Below are 23,299 nucleotides of genomic sequence, written 5' to 3'. Positions count from 1 at the left end.
GTGGTCAAAATTATCCAATAATCGAACGCCAAACCTGTGTACCGGCACTTTTCAAAAACAGTTCTTATTCCTCTACTCCAAAGTTTCCGCAGAGGAGGGGGCTGAAAGTGGATGTTTCTATAAGGAGACTTCTAGACCACCCTACAAATAATGTCTGTTGGTAGATTGGCATGCAGGTATGGTAAGCTGATGGGGGTAGGCAAGCAGGTTGGAATTCCATGTTTTTTATATAGGTAGTTTAACTCGGTGGTAGTCCAGCCACCCAAAGCTGTCTTATCCTTCCTGCTCGTTGGCCCAAAGCCACGTCGTTATTCCCAGTGAAGGGCAGTGAGAGGGGATAGCTGCTGCCGGATCTGGGCTCCCACACACCTCAGCTTGGTCTTGAGGGTGTTGACCTCGCGGTTCATGGCTTCGGCAGACTCCGTGACATCCTCGAGCTCCCGCGCCAGCTTGCGCCTCGAAGAGTTAGCACGCGTTGCCTCCTCCTCCGCCTCCTCCAGCTGCCGCTTCAGCGCCTTCATGCGTCCAGTCACCTTCTCCACCTGTAATCAGCGCGGCGTGCCCACATTCGAATCAAATCATGAGCAAATTTGGCAATTGCGCGATTCATATATAGCAAGGCTATCACTGTGTTTCACCGTCAATTATGGTCAGCAGTAGTTTTCACAGTAGGGAGGTCATGTTGCGGTGGCTTTATCCAATTAGGTAATTTGTGAGCGATTTTAACATTTGTCAAATTCGGACTGTGATGCTGGCCACACGCGGCCTACTCTTTTCCTAACGATGTCATATGATCTTTGGTATTAACCAGGGAAGCTGCTGGGCTCAATCCACAAACCTTTGCAAAAAGCAGCAAATGCGATAACGCAAGGCCACGACACGGCATTGACTACACGGGCACCATGCCCAAGGTTCATCAAACGCACAATAATCACGCCACAGGTACATTAACCATAAACTATTGCTGTTGAACGTGATGATGATAGTAATGACTAACAAATGCAATGATGCAAAAAGTTATGAACTTGTATACCTGTAATGATTCACAATGTTTCAGGATAAAAATCTTATGATTTATTTATATAATTTAGTGGTTAACGTAGCTGCCAATATTGGCTGCTTGAGTCGTGTGAAGCTATTGCACACACATTTATTCATTTATGGTCATGTTTCAATGTCCCCAACAGTGTCCACACACACACACGTGTGCGTGCCCGTGCGTGCGTTCCCACCTGCTCACGGTACTGATCCGCGTGGCGGCGTTCATCCTCCACCTGCAGCGCCACCTCCTTCAGCCTCTTGTCCGTGCGCCGCACCAGTTTGTTGGCTGCCGCGCGCTCCCTGCGAAGACGCGCACACGTCGCTACTACATTAGTGCATCTCCACCACCTGACCAAGCCTGAACACTGCCCCGTTGATTTGCTCACGCTGCAGCCTTCGAAATTATGCTCCTTTGCATCTCTACACTCCTGCGCTGCCAATGAGTCTAGTCTGATTCCATCAGTCAACGCACCAAGCCAACTCCGTGCCCAAATCAATGTTGCTCCACTGAAAACACATCAGTACTCACATCCTGTAAGTGTGGCTTTCCCAAAGGCCATTCACAATCATGTCTGCATTGCCCATGCCATATCAATGTACTAAAACCCCAACATCTCAGGAGTTATCCATGTGTGCATCAATATGCCTTCACCAGAGACGCATCTTAATTCCCCATGCCACATGTACATCCCAACAAATTATCCCTGTTGATGTCTCTGCCTCACTGCCTCACCATAGCACGCACTCCACTCATTCACCAAAGGCGAATATCCATCATGAAATCTCCACTACCATCCAGCACTCGTTTATGCAAATATATCAACATACCTCCATCACTACCATCACAAGACAGTAAATGTTTTAAGTGCATCTTTGTCCGTTCCATTTACTGCCCCCAATTCTAGGTAATTCCATCCATGCCCCGTCAATTCTACTTCACTTCTACCCGACCTGACAGATGTCAATCTATGCCTCCATCATCATAGAACCACCTCCATCCAACAGATTCCATCTATAACCCATCAATTTCCTTCCATCACTCTGCCTCCACCTCAACTCATGTGTGTTGTCAGCATCCTGTCCGTCTGCCCTCACCGCGCCTCCATGTCGAGCTGCTCATCCAGGGAGGCAATCTTGGCCTCCAAGGTGGCGATGATGCTCTTGTACTTGGATTTGCCCTCCGACTCCAGCTCTTGCAGCTTCAGCTTCAGCTCCTTGTTCTGGCGCTCGAGTTGCAGACGAAGCCCATCGGCCTTCTGCGTGAGGCTGCGTTCGCTCGTCAGCTCCATCGTTATCTGCTCCACCTGCACCGCGGTGGGCAAAGACGCCGGCATGGTGACGGCGCGCTCGTCTTTGTCACCATCATCATTATCATCATCCACGGTGGCTTATCATTAAGGGCCGGTGGGTCCTGGGCCCCATCAGTGAAAAGAGGAATAGGAAAAAAAAAACCACCGTCACAATACTTGTTCATTATAAAAAGCAAAAAAAGTATACACTTACACCACCCTCTCTTCCACTCCTTCCACCACTTCCGCCTTCTCCTGTTTGAGTCAATCAAGTGCCTGGCGAACATATCTGCAGCGCGACTGCCGTGTTGAATGCACCTGAAGCGTGATCTTGCGCAGGCGGTCCTGAAGGAGCTCCGTGTTGTTCTGCTCCTCGTCGACCTCCTCCTCCAGCTGCACGATGCGAGTCTCGAGTCGACGCTTCTCATCCAGCAGCGCAGACCTGCGGGAGAGAGTTCACGCCACGTCTCGCACCATCGTCCTTCGCTGCTGTGCGTTCTAACTTCTTGGAGGAGGAGGGTAAAACAGCCTGACTCCCAAGAGCACACATGAGCAGTAAAGGGCAGTGAGAGGGGCAGCTGTCTCCACACATAAATCAAAATACATTTCAGTCCATCAGCCAATTCACTTTCTATACAAATATTACTCAGCAGCATGTGTTTCAGCAAGCAAACACTGGACCAGTTTGTTTACCTTCCGGGTCTCATTCGCAGAGTCAGGCTCCGGGCTGCCAATAGTGATAAGCCTCAGTCTGCTAGTTTCTCATGGTTGGAGGCTCACAGCAAGTGGTTAAAATACCAGATGGCCACGATCCTGCAAGTTTTTCCAATGGACGACCACCGATGTCTTCCCTTAAATTGGTATTCCAGGCCCAATTACCCATCATAATATACTTCACCCTCATTGTATGATGTGTAAATTGTTTTTCTTTTTCTCAGTGCAATTCCAAGCATTGGTAATCGTCACAACGCAAGACACCGGTATCGTTTCGTGAAAAACAATACCGCGCCGTGTGTCTGTGTTACGCACTTCCCAGAGCTGCCGCTGGCGATCTCCTCGGCGAGTTCATCGCGCTCCGCCTCCACGTGCCGGCGGGCGCGCTCGGCAGCTGCCAGTTCCTGAACGATCACAAAGACAGAGACAAACATCTCCCTTATAGCCTCAACAGACTGTTCGGGCAAGTGCTGTTAGCAAGCACCTATGAAGGCCGACAAAGCACACGAGGGGGTGGGAGGCCAGCGCTGCCTTTGTATCCCGCGTGGCGGTGTTTACACCTCGCACCAGATACTCATTTGAGGCAGAATTGACCTAGGGGGAGACCCAGGACCGATTCAGATAATCGTCACTGGTGTTGGCCGTGAGCGGGAATTGTACTCGGGTTGCCGGGTTCGTAGTGCCTGCGCTAATCACGACACTATCGCTCAATAAACACACGCACACATCTCTTTGGCACAACAATCTCATCTGACCTGGCATGGAATTGCTATATTACTTAGCTAGCTAAGGAGGTATCGAAGAATAATGGCTTTCTTTTCCCCTGCCAAATATTTAATTCCGAACAATTATTAACATGACTAGAGAAGCACAAATTCAGCCAATGCTGGAATACCGTTGTCCTGCCTGGGGTGGAGCACCTAATGCCCAACTCATTTCACCTTTTCAACGACAGAATTCCCTCCCATCATCTCCGATTTCGAATTCTACGGCTTTCACTCAATTCAGCATTCACACTTCCCTAACATACCGTCAATAGTGCTGTTGTTTACTGGTTGCTTGGCAATTTGTAATTCAGTTATTTTGAGTACACTATCTTCCCCTGGGATGCTGCTGCGGTGAATAGTTGGTAGCTGACTCGACATGCAATCCAGAGGTCGCTACTTCAATCTCCGCACACGGTATTTGAAAAAAATGGGCAAGTTTCTTAAATCCCCCCCCCCCACCTCTGTCCTCTTAGCATTCTAAATGGATGTACCACAGTTGATAGGCATATTTGCATGTGGTCGGGTAAAGTGTACGTAACCCCCTCCTCTGATTTGTTAACAACCCGATGCACGAATCCTGTGGGCGTCATAAATCAAACTCACTGTTATTATCTGTCTAGCGTGGAAGAGTATGCCACAATACTCACTTAGAGGGTCTCCCAAGAGCTTTCTCGAGTGAAGACTCTTCCGCCAGCAGTGGCAATCCGCACCTCAATGTTGTTGTTTACACTATGAGATCTCTTTTACCAGTGGCAAAATATAGTAGTAGGCTTTTACCCTTTTAAACTGGTACAAAACTGACACCTTTATTCAAGGCATCATGTTTGCAATAACCACAACACAAGTAGCTTTTTTGACTACTTGTGTTGTGGTTATTGCAAACATGATGCCTTGAATAAAGGTGTCAGTTTTGTACCAGTTTAAAAGGGTAAAAACCTACTACTACTGTTGTTGTTTACCTTTGATCCAATAACCCCGTGTGACATGCGGGTCACGGCACATCCGGTCACTTTATTTCACCGGACACACTGCGCGGGTCGCTTCGGCGGTAGAGTACGGTCTTGCTCACCTCCTGCAGGTGCATGATCTCGGCCTCGAGGCTCTTGAACTTCTTGTCGTTATCGCGCGCCTGGTTGAAGATCTCGTCGCGGGAGGATGCGCGTCTCCTCCAGCTCGCGGTAGAACTCCTTGAACTGCGTCTGCAGCTTGCGCAGCTGCTTGGTGGCCTCGTCCCGGCCCTTGTTGGCCGTCTCAGCCTGGCCCACCAGGTCCTGCAGGTCCATCTCCAGCTTCTTCTTGGCGTTCACGGCTTGCGCGCGCTGCTTGCGCTCCTCCTCCAGCTCCGTCTCCATCTCGCGCACCTGCGCACGCCACACGCGCCCGGGGGGGGAGGGGTGGATGTCAATGTGTGGATTTCAATAAGTTGGGAAGGATTGATACTGATGAAGTCAATTTGCAATGCTCACAATGCCTATTATGAATCGGGGAACGCAAGAGGCAACTGCAAATATTAATTGCATGCTGTTCCCTGCAGTCAATACAAATGACAAATAACAAACTACACAGTAGCAGTGCAGAAACATCAGTTCTGTAAATGAATCTTGAGCCAGAACCGTAACAATTCATTAAATTACAGGCAGTGTGTATCCATTAAATGAAAATGCAACATACTAAAGCCTCAATAGAAGAAGAGGCTACCAAAACCACTTTATTTTCTTACTATAATAACGCTGACCCTATGGCAATTGCCAGTTTAAACCACCTGTAAATAAAGCATCGTTGAGTTCACCACTGAATATGACCAGGGGCCCCTAGACAAAACACACATTTGGACACAGTTACAAAAGCACACCTTGATGTTTTTGGGTTTGAGTCTTCCTTCAAAATAAAAGCCCGACCAACATGGCCGCCAGTCTAACCCCGCGTGTCTAGCCCCCGCGTCTCCCCCGCCGTGCCCACCTGCTTGATGAGCAAACGCCGCTTCTCCTCGCCCTGCTCATCCTTGCCCAGCAGCTCGCGGTCGTACTGCGCCTTCAGCGCCTGCATGTTGACCTCCAGGCGCAGCTTAGCATCCTCGGTGGCCTGCAGCTCATCCTCCAGCTCCTCCAACTGCGTGCGCATCTCCGCCACCTGCTGGTCCAGGGCCCGCTTCGACTTCTCCAACTCGTGCACCTGCAGCAAGGGGCAAAGGGTGGCGGCGGTGGCCGCCAAGGGAGAGAACCAATGTAAGACCAAGGGGCAAGTCGTGTTCACCCTCCAAGTGAAGTGCGACCGGACGCAACGGACGCGTTGAAAAGTCCACAGCCCTCGCCGAGAAAGCAACAAGTGACCTTGACGAGCGAGTGCTATTTTATACATGGTCACGTAAAAATGCAATGGTAATTGGATGATTGATGTACCAGAAACTTTAAACGCTGCCTGGAAGAGTAATTTGTCTCGCTTTTTAAAGCACTCGCAGAGACACATTGCATGTCTTTCATTTTGACAAGATGACTTTTTCATAAAATTTTCCTTTTGAAAATTATTTTTCAGATTCTTTAAGAACACAGATGAACACATGCGAGGAAAAAAACTACGGTATTTTGTAGGCCTTTTATATACCTCTTCTTGAATTTCCTCACAAATGTTATTCTAATTGTGCCATTGGTGTCAATTTAAAATTTGGAGCTCTGAAATTGGGCGGTATATCACCCTGGCATTGGGAAACAGGTCTGGTGAGTATGGATTTTCTCCAGATTTGTATGGATTTTCTCCAGATTTGTATGGATTTTCTCCAGATTTGTATGGATTTTCTCCAGATTTGTATGGATTTTCTCCAGATTTGTATGGATTTTCTCCAGATTTGTATGGATTTTCTCCAGATTTGTATGGATTTTCTCCAGATTTGTATGGATTTTCTCCAGATTTGTATGGATTTTCTCCAGATTTGTATGGATTTTCTCCAGATTTGTATGGATTTTCTCTAGATTTGTATGGATTTTCTCCAGATTTGTATGGATTTTTTCCAGATTTGTATGGCTTTTCAAACCCAGGATCTCAGTGGTGTCACCAGCTCAAGCCCCCTGATCTCCGAGCCACCAGGTCCTTCTAAGCCCAATGTCCTTTTTAAAAAACCTCGAAATCTCTTTGCGCCGGGCACAGCAGGGTCCGAGAGTGGAAACGTACGCTCTTGCCGACGTCGTCCTTGGAGCTGACGAGGTCCTCCATCTCGGCGCGGAGCTGCTTGTTGCTCCGCTCCAGCTCCCCCTTGGACTCCATGGCCTCCTCGAGCGCGCGGGCCAGCGACAGAGCCTTGGTCTCCTTCTCGCGGGCGTCGGCCTCGGCACGGTCACGCTCCTCGGCGTAGCGCATGGACACGTTCTTCTCTTCCGCCAGCATCTGCACCACAAACAACAACGCGATCGATCACAACAATGAGCAAGTATTCACAATCGTGGCTGTAACAATCAGCAGAGCACAGTGGGTAAAAGACAGATATGGAATATTGTGCATATGTAGAGTTCTTTTGTCAATCCACTGCTGGATGAGGGTATCCCAATGCCGTGTGGGCTATGGGAGTTACTTGACCATGCTTTACCACACTGGTTAGTGCAGGCTGGTTAAGGCAGGAGCAGACGAATAAAAGTGCAGTACAAAAACAGATATTTCTGTATCATTCTTTGCTGCTCATACATTAGCACAGCCCCGTAGGCACCCATGATAACCTGGCATGCTTGGTGGTCATCTAACCAAGTAGTATCCAGGTTGAAACCTGCTTGGCTTCCAAAATCTGACGAGATGGGGTGCCTTGCGGATGATTTAGAGAGGCATGATATTTTATAGGCATTATATTTTCCTTAGCCAATGTTTTATTTAGTCTATTTCGTTTTCCACCAAATTGTATTGTAATTGTGCCAGCCATTGGTGTCAATATTGAGTGGGAGCTTGTGTTGGAAATGATGAAATGAAATGATGAAATTGATGATTAACACTACATTGAAAAAAATATTAATGTGAAAGTTACATTGATATCACTGATGGATTGCGTCAATGTTGAAAGCTATAATTTGATGAAGGCGATGCAGACGTCATTTACGATTATAAAGGTAATGCTGACAGTGATGAACGTAATGAAGATGAGAGTAATGGCGATGATGTCGGTGAGGTCACTCGCCTGGTCAAACTTCTTCTGCTTCTTCTCAAGGTTGGACACGGTCTGTCGCTGGTGATCCAGGTCAACCGTGAGGTCGTCCAGCTCCTGCTGTAGCCGGTTCTTGGTTTTCTCCACCTTTTTTTGTTTCATTTTCCCACACGCACACACGCACGCAAGCAGATGGAGGAGCCAAGGTGAGGGGGGAAGGAAAGAGGGAAAGTCAATGTAATGTGCAGCCTGGGTTTTTACACAGTACAGCTCCAATCCATGCAGAAGGAACATCCAACTCATGGCCCTAAAACATCTCCAATCACCTGATTATTCTCTGTACCTTACTTTCTTAAGTTTACTCCTCCAGAATGTCTGTATCTGGCGGTCCTTGCAGTCCCACCTCACCCAACCGCCATCTCCATATTCCCACATCTGACCGCGCTAACCCACATGCCACTGATGTCACTGCGTACCATCACAGCCACTCACCTTGTCATATGCGGCAAGCTTTTCCTCGTGGCGATTACTCAGGGACTCCATGTCCTTCTGCAGCTTCCGTTTTGCCTCCTCCAGAGCCTCCACTGTACCCAAGTTGTCATCCGCGTGCTTCTTGACGTCGCTCAGCTGTCCGCGATAACAAACGAACACACCAGTTGGATTTATTTTTAATTTAATCAGTGTTGAGTCTAGTTGTTGACAATCTGTGGAATATAAATCAAGCCACTTCCGTGCCCTCGTCGAGGAGGCCGCTCTCCCATCTTACAGTTACATGCTAATTTCTCACATTAACATCACTAGCCCCGGCCACTTCTTTATAACCCTTGAGCTACACCCATTTCAAACCTTTTAAAACAGTCTGCCTCAGCAGCAGACCATGCTTTCCCACCTGATGACGGACGCTTGTGTTGCGCCAGAAACGTCCTGATCCATTTTATTTCCTACCTACGTGACTTTACCGAAAGAACCAAAGAGTATGGATTCCTGCAGTCACGAAAGCTTCAAATCAAGATTAAGCCTAAGTCTCTTGATGTCATTCGGTCATCCTCTTAGACTCGGCGACTAAAGCAGCCAACGCAATAAGTTCACTCTCATACCTGTGCCTGCAGCGTCGCCATCTGCTTCTCGAGGTTGCGTTTCGCCTGCTCCTCCTCCTCCAGCTGCTCTTGGAGGCTGTTCTTTTCAGTCCTCCATCTGCCGCACCTTCGTACTGAAGTTCAGCTTCATGCGCGTTTCCTCCTGGAGCAATTCCTGTGGACCGCACGCACGGATTGCCATCGTCAGCGTCAATGCTTATTGCATCACAGTTACGATATTAATTAACAGAGTGTATAAATGTGATCTCATGTCAGAATGCCTTTTAAAATAGCGGGGCTATGCAAATGAAAGGCTATAGGGGAGTGGCAAATAGATGATTGTGCACTATTATTGGTAATGTTCGATTTACTTACATAACTAGAATTTTTTATATCCAAGGATGAGTAAAGTTAGCTATATTAGAAACAAAGTGGATAACAAAGCAAAAATTCTCACTGCTCCCATGTGCACACTTTCACAAAAGCTCTCCCAATTAGCCATCATAGACTTTTGGGGCAAGTGCAATCAGTGAGCACCGATTAAGGCCGACACGGAATGATGTGACCAGCACCACGTGCCCAGCCGCCTTCATCTCACCCGTAGCGATGCTTTACACACTACGCCAGGAACTCATATTTAAAGTGGAGTCAATGTGGGGAAGGCCCAGGATCAATTCAGCGATCACTCACCACTGATGCTAGGGCACGGATGGTTATCAAATCCAGGCTGCCGAGTTCAAAGCGCAACGCGCTAACCACTGCACCCCAATATGTGTGTATGCGTGCACATGTAATGTATATGTGCTGCCACACAAACACACAGACACACCAATGTATGCTGATTGTGCTCGTTTGTGTGGGAGAATATGGCCAAGGTGGTGGCAGGTGCCATACCTGTGCATCCTGCAGCTGGGACTGCAGGGTCGAGGTCTCCTTGTTCAGCTTGATGGCCTTGCTCTCCGTGTCCGACAGGATGCCCGAGAGGGCCTCCAGCTCGCTCTTGAACACAAAGATGGTCCATTAATTTTCATCACAATACCCATTCATTTATTCAATACCCATTCATTTCCTGCACCTTCGATTAGCACGGTTGGCTACGTATGGTGCAAACAAAGTTTAACGTACATACATTCAAAGTCAGCTCACGTGAGGGAGCTTATAGTGATTGCACAGCGAATCCAGTGTATGTTACAAGTTCATAAACTTTAAATTTGTTCGAAAGTCCAAGTATCTCCTCGAACTTAGGTGCAGTTGTCATCTCCATCAGCTTTATCACATGTAACACTGAAACTGATGATAATAAATTACATTTATATTGTCTTTTATGATAAATACATCCAAGGGACCTTGCACGATCCCATGTATCATCATACAGAAGTCAAGTCATCAAACAGCAATCAACTATGTTCCACACTTCCCCTTCTATAAACAATCATAAAGCATCTTAGAAATGTATAATATTAATCGCACAGTAAGCAAGCATTTACCACGCAACCTGTTCTCATAAGCGTTGTTCACAGTCAAAACTTGTAAAAGAAAAAAAATTTGATCCGACTTAAACCAAGACAAGGAGGGCATGACGAATCCATAACGTCGGAGCTCGTGTGAGAAAATCTCCATCACTCACATCTTTCTGAAAACTAATTTCTTTAAAGCTGCTTATTATGTTTAGCTAGTTGTCCTTCCCCGCACCTCCGATTAGCACGGTTGGTTACGTACAGTGCGAAAGAAGTTCAACATATGTACGTCATCAGCGCTCGCCGTCCGCTGGGCGGGTCACCAACTCCGCTCTACTTCTCCGACATTCGCCGTGACCAGAGGGGACCGTGTGCGTGGTGGGAGGGGGGCAGCACCTGGAATTTGTTGGAGCGGTCGGCGAGCTCAATACGCGTCCGCTCGCTCTCCGCCATCTTCGCCTGCAGCTCCTGGACCTGGCCCTCGGCTCGCTTGCGCTTCATCTCCAGTTCGCTACGCGCCTGGCTCAGCACCTTCACCTCGCTTGCCAGCTCACGGTTCTCTCCCTCCAGGCCCTGCTTGTTCTTCTCCACCGTAGCCTTGAACTGTGGGGTCAGAGGGCAGGGGACGCAGGACAGAGGGGGGGGGGGTGGCCATTAGGTTGGTCAGGTGGTTCATAATGGTCATGTCTGACATCTGAGAATATGTGGATGGTTGAGTTCTAAACCAGGTGTAGAGGTCATGATAAAAAATAAGCACGTGTGTGCATGTGCATTTGTGTGCACACTTCTGTGTATGTGCATTAGTTGTGCGTACACATGTGTCTACATGTACATGTGCACGAATGCATGTGTACACGCATTGGTGGACTTCACCAGTGGTGCATATTCAAACCGGTTCTGGGCCTCTCCTAGGTTGACACAACTTGAAAGGAGTACCTGGTGTTTAAACATTGGCACGAGGGAGACAAAGACGGCTAGGCATGGTGCTAGCCACCCACCACCTCATATGGTGCTTGCTAACAGCACTTCTCCCAACAGTCTGTTGAAACCACAATGTACATTTGCATTTGCCCCAAAAGCCTATTCAGGCTATATGGGGGATCTTTGTCCTTGTGTATATGTTTATATATTTGCATGCATATGTGCGTGCGTTCATGCGTAAACGAGTGTGGTTGTGTGTTCACGTGTATAGGCGTGTCTATTTATGTGCATGTGCATGCATTTGTATGTGCTGACCCTCTTGGCTTGCTCAAGCTGTTCGGACAGTTCCTCCAGGGCCTGGTTGTGCCGTTGCCTCATGTCCTGGATCTGAGACTCATGGTTCCGTGTCTCCTCATCAATCGCTTTCTTCAGCTCAGTCACCTCCTGCTCACGCTTGGATCTGCACGTGGAGCAATGAGAAACATAATCGATTTCGCATTATACACTACAAGGACAAGTGCTGTCTGCGAGCACTTTTTAGGGATGGCACTGCATACAGAGGATGGTGTGGCCAGCACCACACCACTCCACTTTTGCTTCTAGTGCTGATGTTCGCAAAGCGCACCAAAACGCTCGTAAAAAAAGACTGTAAACCAAGGAACATTTCATATGTTGATACATACATCGGCTGTCATTTCCCAACTGTCCAAGATATATTATGCTTTGTTAATTAGGAAAAAAAATCCTGAATAGTTACACAGGTCCTACTTTACTGCATTGATGCATAATGACGAATGGCGTTGCACCGTGATGTCAGTGCCATCATTATAACGATCAACATTGCAATTAACATCGCATTCAGCACCATGATATCATCACTTAATGTCATCACTATCATTATAATTAACATTAAAACACAACCACCATCACCCTCCATTCACATTACCTCCAATAACACCGGCACCACCACGACCAACCACTTCACACCGCCGGCACCACCGTCACCAGCGCATACAGAACACAATTGTCCCTTCTCACTTGAGCTCCTGCTGTGCGGCAGTGGTGTCCAGGGTGTCCTCCAGCTCCGTCTTGAGGGCCTCGAGCTCCTCGCCGAGGTCGCGCTTCTGCTTCTCGGCCTTGGAGCGAGCGGCCTTCTCGGCGTCCAGATCCTCCTGAAGTTCGGCCAGCTGGGCCTGCAGCTCCCGCAGCTGCTTGAGCGCCATGTTCTTCTGGCCGCTCTCCTCCTCCACCCTGGAGTGAGCCGATGCGCGGATTGCACGGGGACGCAAATGAAGGCAGCGGAATCAGAGAGGCATTCGTGATTGTGTGATGAAGAACACAATTTCATTGCGCACTGAAATGAAAGGAAAGTTTCTAATGTGGCCACTAAATAGCTTGGCTATCTTCTCCATACCAAAGCCTTCTTTAACTCTGAACAATTATTACTACATATAAAAACATTTTGCCGAAGTTAGAAAACTGCTGTCATACCTAAGATGCAACATCCAGTTCCAATATCACTTTACTTTATTTAATTTAATGTGAAGTGGTCAGGTTTATTGAAGATCCAGCACTCACTGGGTCGCTTCAGCCAATGTTGACTGGCGGTTAAGGGGTCTCCTTATCACCACTGTTACTGTTTCGCATGAACATGACTTCACCCAGGCTTTCTTTAAAATCCCTCGACCCAGGGTTAGGTCCATTATTGGCTCTCAGCTGGTATCAAGCAAAGGGACTTATTCACTGATAATATGGGATCAATGGTACCTTTCTTTAGTAAATAGGATCACCAACGAGACTGATGATATTACCATGAATATCACCACCACTGACTGCCACTGCCTCGAATGCTATCACTACCAGGGCCTACCACTAGCAGCAGCGAACCTGTCACCACTACCAGCACTGTCAATGCGATCGTTCACCTGGCAAGGGCGGCCTGCAGCTCTTCTTCCTTCTTGGCGAGCAGGGCTTTGAGTTCGATGATCTGCTGCTGTAGCTCAGCGATCTGATCGGAGAGGTCGGTGCTCTCTCCATCCAGCTTGCGCTTTACCTTGTCCAGCTCCTGGCGAGACTTCTCCTCACGCTTTAGCCGATCTGCACCACGAGAAAGTCAGCAGGGGGCGATGGATCATCACAATTAACTCGGCATCGTAATTGCTAAGCGATAGAGCATTTGCCGCCATGGTTAAAACTGACAGTGGTATTGAGCAATATATAAACGCCATCTGCTTCACAACGGATGAAAAAAGATGATTACGGCAATGACAACAATAATCACGGTGACAGAAATAGTAACAACCTTGACCTAAAGCTTTCGTGACTGCGGAAATTAATATTCTTGGGTTTTTCGGTAAAGTCGCGTAGAACCTATCTACGTGACTTTACCGAAAGACCCAATAATATAATAACAATGTTGATTAAAATGATTACAGGTCCAACTCACCTCTGGCAGGGATTTGAATTCACGACCAGCAGTCCTGCTATTCAACCAACTGATATATATTCCTAGTACAAATCCTCACCATCCATATTCTCTTTTCCACGGTACAATTGAGCCACACCACGGCCATCCCAAGCCAGCCCAACGTGGCTCATGAAGGCCTCGGTGCTAATTTTCCACTGCAGAACCTGATTTCTGATATCGGCAGCACAATGTCACAAACCAGTGAAGACGCATGTAGATGACGCGGTGATAAGGTGTCCTCAGAGTGTCCTAACATCACACGTAATGAACACTATTAACCCTGTGCCCTGGCCCTGCTTTGCCCCGAGCCAGATTCAGATTTTTTTGTGAGGCCAAAGTGGCACGGTTTGATCCTGGCAATAGCCAGTGGAGAACCATCTGGACCGTGAGGGACATTGCGCTGGCTTGGCCCTGATGTGCCAGTGGAAAAGGGTTATACGCATCAATGCTCACCTTCGAGGTCAGCGATGATGCTCTCTTGCTTGTTCTTCACCTTGAGCAGGTTCTTGTTGTTCTCCTCCTCCTTGGAAAGGTTGGTCGCCAACTCAGCCACCCGCTCCTCAATCAGCTTCTTCTCCTACGTATTGCACGGGCATCAATAATAATCGAGTCATTTATTTTTCCAGGAAAGTCTCACCGAGTCGAGACTTGTGACATGAGGGTCCTACATTGGGACTAATTGGACAATTCCTTTGGAAGTAATGTTTTCTACAAGTGGGTAAAAACTATATTAGCGGAAGAAAACTCATCACACGCATAAGGTGGCCAATTCCTGGTCACCTTGAATTCAATTGGGTTTGGGAGTTTCACACAAATCTCCATGTGATTCACCGAGCCTTGCCTCCAAAGCACTGATCACAGCAGTGTCCAACCACTCCCAGCAAAAAACTCGGCGAAACTGAGAAGTGGACGTATCTTGGAGGAGCAAATGGGATTCTGGTGTTTGAATGCTGATTCTGTACATTGCCATGCGCTTTTGAATTATATACATCATGCCACCTGGTCACATCAACCATCAATGTGACATTTCGACTATTGAGAGCGTGCAAACCTTATTGAACTTTGAATTTTGGTCCTCAAGGATGATCAGGTCCTCCTCCATCTTCTTCAGCTTCGACTCAGTCTGGACCTTCTCGAGCTGCAGCTTCTGGCGAGCAGTTTCCTCCTCCTCGAGTTGGTCCTCCAGGTCCTGAGAGAACGACATTATCCCGCACCTCTGATAAGCACGGTTGGCTATGTACGATGCTAAATAAGTTCAACATACATATGTAATAACAGCCATAGAGGGTTCACGTGGGGATTGGCTTGCCGGTCCTGCTTTGTAGCCAATAAGGGTTGAGATAGGGAGCATGACCCCGGCGTGATCACGGCATGTCATCAGGAGTGATTGGCCTAGCCATTCGGGGCCCCAGCTAATGGGGAGCCGGATGAGGGGCGTGGTCCCGGGATTGACAGGGAACCATCGAGAATGGTCAAGGCTGTCCATGGAGGATTGGCTGGGGGGACCACGTGACGAAGGGATTAAGAGAGAGTGAGAGAACGATCGGGAGCAGACTGGGGAACGAACAGAGCGAGAGCCACGCGCGTACGGGGGCTCTGGGTGCCACGTGCGCGGTGGGAACTGGTGTGAAGTCTGCCCGCTCTCTGTTGTCTGCCAGCAACGGAGCGTGTGTGAGTAAAGTGTATTGTGGAAGTGAAAATAAAGAGGACCGATTCCGAAGCCGTCTCAGAAGGATTATTACACATACATACATAAAGCACCATCATAATCATCAGCCTTCATTCATCACCACCATCACTAAACACTGCCATCAGCACCTCAGTTTTCATCAACACCGCAATTAATTACTACCAACAGCAACATCATCATCACCTCACTATTCATGTCAGTACCATCTGTTTATCATCATGACCACAACTAAGATCGCCACCATAACCAAAATAAAAATCTATATGAACATCACCATTAATGACCAAACAATGAAAAATTAAGTAAAATTCATGCCACCATCAATATGACCACCATAGTAAGAGATTATCAAAAAGTAAATCAACATCAATAAACCTGGGGGTAAATAACAAATGGGTAATTTATGATGAATTGCAATGACAATGTAATTGTAATTTCAGCTAACAATGCTCCAAGTCACTTTCTGCTCAAATGAGCATTGAGACGGTCATCATCTCCTGTTTACAGCCCTGAGTCAGTGATGGGAATTCCACATTCCTATGGAGGGGGGGGGGTAGTCTTTTCCATAAGACAACCACTGTTGACTGTCCCACAAAGTGGCACTCATGTAATCAACTCCAGGGAGGGATGATGGACTGGGTTCAACCCCCAAACAGGATTTGAAACCACAACCTTCCGATTGTGACCCGATCTCTTACCACTTCGCCATTTCCGGGATAGCAATGCAACTGTTATTTTCATTATAATTGACCAAATCTGACTAACATGGTTCTCACATCAGCAATCATCACTCTCACCATTACATCACCACCATCTCTTCACAACCATTGTTACCATTAAATATGAACTACCCCCCCCCCCCAAACCTGGTCATCATTCTCCACCAATCGCCACCACCATACACGGCCAACCACGCAATGCACCAGCGTGGGCCCCCGCGCGCAATCCCACCTGCACGTGCTGCTGCATCTTCTTCTTTTCCTGGTTGAGCGACTGCGCGCGCTCTTCCTCCTCCTCCACGCGCGCCTCCAGGTCGTGGAGGATATCCTCCAGCTCCTGCTTCTTGGCCTCGAGACGCGAGCGCATCTCCTCGGCCTCGGCGCACAGCTCGATCTCCGCCTGCAGTTGCTCCGCCATCATCTGCTTCTCTTTTATCGCCTGTGGCAGTGGCGGGGGTTAAGGGGTCACAATCACATGGGGTCAAAGCGATGTTCGGTTTGCTGGACATTTGCCTTCGCCTTTGTAAGTGCACGTGGCACTGTGTGTGTCCGGCCCGCGGGTTGTAGGTTCCGCGCTCCTGGTGCGTATGCCAACGAGCGGTGGTGGTGGTGGTGGTCACCTGATTGTGTTTATGCTCCAGCTCCACAAGGTCCGTCTCCGCCTGCACTTGCCGCTCCTTTACCTTCTGCAACTCCTCGGCCTTCGCCAGCAGCACCTCATCCTGGCGGCTGACCTGCAGAAGTGGCTTCACCTGCGCGTGGGGGAGGGGGAAACGTGGGATGTGCGATGCGGGAGCAACAAGAAATGCAGAGCACGATCAGGGGATGGGAGATAGATGTGGACAGTCACTGACGAAGCATCATGAGCCAATCATAAAAATTAATTTAGAACATTTGGTATTCCAAACACCATGTCGGTCATGGAGGCTGTTTGATCATACTTCACCACACTGGTGAAGGTGGGAACCAGGACCAGTTTAGATGTGACTCACCAACGATGTGTTTGGCGTGGCTGAGAATCTATCTCAGGTCGCTTGGTTCGTGCGGGAATTACCAGAAATTACTGAGTTGCGACTTATTTTTATTCGGAGCTGAATCTCATCTCTGTCTCTGTACGAGTGTGGCCACTGCACTTAATTATTAACTAAATAATGTTACGTTCACTTTAGAAACCTTAGAAACTCTAAGAGTGCAAATTAAGGGTGTAACAATTTATCCTCTTCCACGATGACAAATCGTCACGATCCGGGGATCACATTTCAGACGTATGTACCAGTGGTAAATCCAGAGTCTAGAGTGCTTCGAAACTCGATTCTACAACAAACGCACACGAATCTATTATCACGCTCAAGATGCATGCATCGCGAGCGTGCGAGTCAACGATTCTGACGAATGAATCGCGGAACCCCCAGTGGGTACCTTGGTGAAGAGGCGCCACCACTGCCAGTTACGCAGCTTGAGATAAGCGGAGCAGTTGCGTTGGATGACGCGCAGTGCACTCAGCTGCTGCTGCCTCTTCCCGAACGCCCTGCACACGCAAACACGATCCCCCAAATAGTATTACAGACCCCAGCGGCAGGCACTGTTAGCGAGCACTATCAAGGTAAACATGGCACACAAGGGGGCGGTGTGGCCACTCTCGTCTTCCAAGTGCTGATGTTCGCACACTGCACCAGGTACGGTTTTAAGGCTGAGTTGACCTAGGGGAGGCTAAGACCAAGTTCAAATACTATTCTTCACTGATGATGTACAAGGTCAGGAATTGAACATAAATGTGCTCGCATAGCATTACAATCCATTCAGTATAGTCATTGCTGTCAACACCAGCCACAAACATGGTATTTGTTTCATAAACTGGCCAATACCCTGCTATTTGGCATTGTTTACAAACGCAAGAGTCCAAATCTTGGTCGGGGTTAACGCAGTTCATCATTCAACTGGGATTAACACATTTACAGCACCTTGTGGGCTCTAACGGCAGCAGTCACAGACTGGCACTGTCATAGGAACACGGAATTTCCACGACTGGGCTTAGAGCCATCTCCAATTATGAGTGCCAATGTATCTAATTTGAGCATGGAGAAACAATTGTAGGATTGCTTTTACTTTTTTATTTTGCCAAAAGCATGCGCAGGTTCAGACAAAATGCAATGTGAACGTCCGGGGTCAGGGTTCAGAGGTGAGAGGAGGTGAAGGTTTGGAAGGGACAGGTAGGCTAGGGGGTCAGGAGTGTCACCTGCGGGCCAGGTATCCGCGGCACGTTGCCTGAAAGGCAATGATGATGTCAGTGATCTTGAGGTCGCGCTCCTCCTCCAGATGGGCGAGCACTCCCGCACGGAAGAAGATTTTGCTCTGCCCAATGCGGTACAGGTTCGGGTCCAGCTCCAGCCCCTTGATCTGCACGGAGGGGAGAGCGGCACGAGAGGCGTTGAGGGGCACACGGGGAGGAGCTGCTGCGGAGAAGCGCAGTAAGTGTTACTGGTTCCACGCTACGCGAGGGGGGACGTGTGTGGATAGCGATACGCACCATGCGCTCGCAGGCCTGTTTCCCGTCCATGAATCCCTTGGGGATCGCGTTGGGAGTCAGGATCTCGTATCTGCACACGAGGGAGTACACAACGAAGAAAATTAGTCCTAGGGCGCAGCGGTGTGAATGTCTGGTAAGCATGTGGATCATGCCAGAAGCGTTTGAATGAACGGAGATTGTGGCTGCTATTCCCTATTTAGCCTCACTGTGAGCCAAATGGGAGTGGATCAAATGTAGGAGATGGTTGTGAGGTTGCAACTCCCTAGCATGTTGAGTGTCTGTGCAGGTGCGTATGGAAGCGCACAGGCGTTTGCATGCGAGTAGATTAATACATTTTTATATACTTGTTTGCACGAACAAGAATGTGTTGTCAATGCATGCGAGTTTATAAATGCAAGCATTTGTGTGTATATGCGCATGTGCACATGTAAGTGTATGTGCTTGCATTTAAAGGTGAAAATTTCGTATGTGTGTATGTACACCCCCATAGTGTACAAGTTAGTGTGTTGCGCAACTCACCAATACCAATGACGATTATCTGAATCGGCCCTGGGCCTCCCCTAGGCCGACTCAGCCTCAAATGAGTACCTAGTGCAATGTGTACATATCGCTGGGAGAGACAAAGGCGGCAAGGGCGTGGTGCTGGCCACCCACCTCCTCATGTGCCATGGCGACCTTTATAGGTGCTTGCTAACAGCACTTGCCCCAACAGTTTGTTGAGGCTATAAGGGGGATCTTTGTCTATCTTTTAGTACACGCCCACAGTGTAGTGGTTGTTAGTGTGCTGTGCAATAAACCTGGTGACCCGAGTTTGATTATCTGAACGGGACCTGGGCCTCCCCTACGAGTGCCTGGTGCGGTGTGTGTGGGGGATCTTTGTCTTAGTGTACACCCTCGTACCTCTGCCTGAACTCCTGGAAGATGATGCGATTGGGGAAGCCCTGTCTGCAGATACGGATGCCCTCGAGGACTCCGTTACAGCGCAGCTGATCAAGCACCAGGTGCGGCTCCAGTTTGCCAGCCTGTGCAAGCAAAAAAAACACAAGTACAACATGAATATAACATGCAATTTGAAATCATGCACACATTTACACACGTACAAAGCGAATCTTACACATTAATCATACAAACACCTCTCTACGTCAGGTGATGGAGGGTCTTAATGCAGAAATGTGGCCAGATCATTAACCACACATGAATACGAATGCATGCACATTAAACAGGAATGTTAAACATGAATCAAATAAGTTCGAACACGTCAAAATTTGTAGATTATCGTCCGAGTCCTGTACTTTTCATATTCCAGGCACGCCCATATGTGTTATTTAGACTCAATGGGCCAGCTTCAGAACTTGACAAAATGGGCAAGGGAACATTCCTCGGCATGCACGCACCTTCTTCTCGTGGTTGGGGATGATGCAGCGCACGAAGTTGGGGTTGGTGTTGCGCAGCGTGGCCATGAGCTTGGTCAGCTGCTCTTTGTAGAGCTGCCCCACGGTGCGGAACATGCCCTTGCGCGTCTTGTAGGTGGAGCCGAAGGCCGTGTCCGTCATCCCCGACACCGTGTCCAGACCCACGATGCGGTCGACTGTACACACGGGGGGGAGGGGCACACGCGCACGACGCGTTCCCGTGCACATTCGTCGCTTAAACATCTATTCTTGCGCTCACAACACGGGCAATGAACCAAATGTGTGAAAATCCAGTATTGCTGTCGATCAATTCATCTCGTTTATATTTTACACTTCAATAAAATTTACATGAACGCCCAACCTATATTCTATACGAAACACAGCACATTTAGTTAAAAATGACAAAACCATGTATCCTGTTGCACCCTTGTTGTGATATATTTTATTTAATAAGGAGATGTAAAATATTCCAGGGAATATAATTTAAAACTAATACAAGCATACATGACAAGTAAGGCCAATTACAAAAGACAGATACCTCGCTTGCCTCATGTATTTGTGCTGTATTACAGATGCACTGAAGAGATGGCCATTTAAATAACAGTTTACATTTATCTTCAATCAGCTCTTCTGATGCTTATGTGGAGATCGTTCCATCATATTATTAAGCAGCACTATAAAGTCATTATTAAATCCCACTCGATTAACAGACTCAAAGGCCTATAATGCAACGTGGCCATATTCCTCATTGGCCAATTCACTCCTCTTTTTCTCACCCTTCCCCGCCCCCCACCCCTCATCCGACTCTGCCCCGCTCCCCCTTCGTATCAGCCCATTTCTCCATCTCCCTCTCCCATTTGCTTCTCTATGCCATCATCACCATCCTCCAAAATCATTGCACCCTCTCCGCTCTCTCACCATCTTTCCAGAGCTCAGCCACGAACTTGTCGGACGACTGATGCAGAAGCGTGGCCACGTTGTCGTTGAGGGGGTCCATGTTTTTCATCAGCCACTCGTCGGCCTTGTAATCCACCTGCCAGGGGACACATGGCACAGGCCCACAGACTCGTCAGACCCGGTGTTTTACTCGCGGCGATGTCACGTGTAGCCCTTTTTTCGTCAATCCACTGCTGGATGAAAGCCTCGTCCATGCTGTACGGATCATGGCGGCGATATAACCACTTCACCACGCTGTTCAGTTTGGGTTTGTGAAGGCAGGTAGCATAGACGTTAAGAGCATCGTACAGTGCAAAAATGCATTTTGCTGCACTGCCCTGTGCTCACAATGTAGCCCTCTACATAATACCCTCCTGTAACAATAATAAGTACTGACACTGAAAGCGGAATGGTGGAGGTTTTAATATTATAGTCATCTGCATCCGAGGTGTGAATTCTACAGGGATAGAAATACTATCTCACACCAGCTTATCTTTCACTCATTTTGCCACTTGGCCTCAAAAGCGTCACGTCACCTTTCCGGCGTAGTGGATGACCGAGAAGTCTGCCTTGTCCTTGAGCTGCTTCGGCTTCTGGAACTTCGGGTGCGTGCCCTGCTCCTGTACCAGCTTCTCACAGAACGACTTGTCCGTGGCCTTGGGGAACCAGCACTCCTCGTCCAGCAACGCCAGGATGCCCGGCGGCCCGGCCTGGGTTGAAGCGCACGCAACAGCAGGCGCCGTCGTCACGCATCGTCAATACGGCATACGTGGACACTTTACAGCAGGGGTGGGGAACCTACTCTCTCCACCCCCACCCTCGGCCCCCCCGCCCCCCGGGGATGTCATTTCATACACGGGGATCTTCATCTTGCATATCTGCACATACCGGCTTCTCGATGAGCTCGATGCATGGCTGCAGGTCGAGCCCGAAGTCGATGAAGTTCCACTCAATGCCCTCACGCTGGTACTCCTCCTGCTCCAGGATGAACATGGTGTGGTTGAACAGCTGCTGCAGCTTCTCGTTGGTGTAATTGATGCACAGCTGCTCAAAGGAGTTCAGCTGCGATGGGGGAATGTTGAAATAACAAAAATAAACACGTTATTCAGTCTGGCATAAAAACCACTGCAACTATTAAATGAGCGACGATCATCATCAGCAGCGGCCATAGTCTATCGACTGCTGCATGAAGGCCTTGTCCAACTTGGTCGCCAGCCCTCAAAATCGCACGACGAAACAATCCGTCTCACTCCTGCACACGAGCCGATATCATCTTTATCGCTCCGCGATGATTATACTGTTCGGCATGTTGCCTCCTTGAGCTGCTACTGGTACATCGCTCTCTACCAATGGCCAGTATTTTGCCTAAATGTACTTACTTTCCCTTATCAGTCACTTTGATGTCTTTAACCTGCATATGTTCTCTATTCCATGTGTACTTCGTTCTGTCTCCAAGTGGAATTCCAAGCGTGCACCACTCTCCACGAGTCTGAGAACTTTTCAGCTTTTAAACCAGCTTAGCATGCACGACCACCAGGTACATCGCGGGCTCAAAACAGACACTGCCAGTCCATTAAACACTGCTATATTGTCAATGCTAACCCAATAAAGGAATCCATTAGACTACACAAATACTGATAGCTTCGTGCAAACATTGCCAGCTCCACACACAGTGTTAACCCATTATATTTTTTGAATAACCCAAGGCAAACACTGGCAGCCCAACAAGCACACAGCGAGCCGCATACAGACACCGCTTGTTCCGTGCTAGCCCCACGACGGGTGGCGGTGGGGGCTACCTCGAAGATCTCGAAGCCGGCGATGTCGAGGATGCCGATGAAGGAGGCGCCCTGACGCTTGGTGCGGTCCAGAGCCTTGTTGAGGCGCTGCACGAGCCAGCGGAAGAGACGCTCGTACGTGGCCTTGGCCAACGCCTCGATAGCAAAGTCAGCCTGGGCGACACGGACGAGGGAGAGGTGCAGAGATGGGCAGAGAATGAGAGAGGAGTGGAAGATTAGGGTGGAATGAGACGGTGAGTGGGGGAGAATTATATAAAGACAGGGGTCAGAGAAGAAAGTAATGGCGAGAAGGGAAAAAGACAGAATCAGATGGAGACAGAAGGAGACAAAGGGGGAGAGTGGACAAATAAACAAACATTGTATT

The 23,299-nt window shown here is 48.5% G+C and overlaps 1 protein-coding gene across 1 annotated transcript in view; it reads right to left on the bottom strand.

Moving 5' to 3' along the window:
• The window catches only part of LOC133353519 (myosin-10-like), a 107,419-nt gene that overhangs the window by 2,565 nt on the left and 81,555 nt on the right, over positions 1-23,299 (bottom strand). The window contains 31 exon segments of the mRNA XM_061569822.1: positions 370-542; positions 1,233-1,341; positions 2,137-2,345; positions 2,649-2,772; positions 3,360-3,448; positions 4,881-4,964; positions 4,966-5,172; positions 5,771-5,983; positions 6,977-7,189; positions 7,965-8,078; positions 8,424-8,558; positions 9,029-9,115; positions 9,117-9,182; positions 9,902-10,006; positions 10,861-11,067; positions 11,701-11,845; positions 12,424-12,636; positions 13,311-13,482; positions 14,306-14,429; positions 14,904-15,041; positions 16,494-16,700; positions 16,882-17,013; positions 17,681-17,789; positions 18,498-18,658; positions 18,789-18,858; positions 19,689-19,810; positions 20,183-20,376; positions 21,119-21,233; positions 21,673-21,846; positions 22,025-22,198; positions 22,936-23,088. Coding sequence (XP_061425806.1) covers positions 370-542; positions 1,233-1,341; positions 2,137-2,345; positions 2,649-2,772; positions 3,360-3,448; positions 4,881-4,964; positions 4,966-5,172; positions 5,771-5,983; positions 6,977-7,189; positions 7,965-8,078; positions 8,424-8,558; positions 9,029-9,115; positions 9,117-9,182; positions 9,902-10,006; positions 10,861-11,067; positions 11,701-11,845; positions 12,424-12,636; positions 13,311-13,482; positions 14,306-14,429; positions 14,904-15,041; positions 16,494-16,700; positions 16,882-17,013; positions 17,681-17,789; positions 18,498-18,658; positions 18,789-18,858; positions 19,689-19,810; positions 20,183-20,376; positions 21,119-21,233; positions 21,673-21,846; positions 22,025-22,198; positions 22,936-23,088 — 4,538 coding nt within the window.

Source organism: Lethenteron reissneri, chromosome 44 (genome assembly GCF_015708825.2).
Source record: "Lethenteron reissneri isolate LAM-NWPU_2019-01 chromosome 44, ASM1570882v1, whole genome shotgun sequence".
Classification (NCBI taxonomy): Eukaryota; Metazoa; Chordata; class Hyperoartia; order Petromyzontiformes; family Petromyzontidae; genus Lethenteron; species Lethenteron reissneri.
The sequence above is the reverse complement of the archived record's forward strand: the minus strand, read 5'-3'. Positions and strand labels throughout refer to the sequence as shown.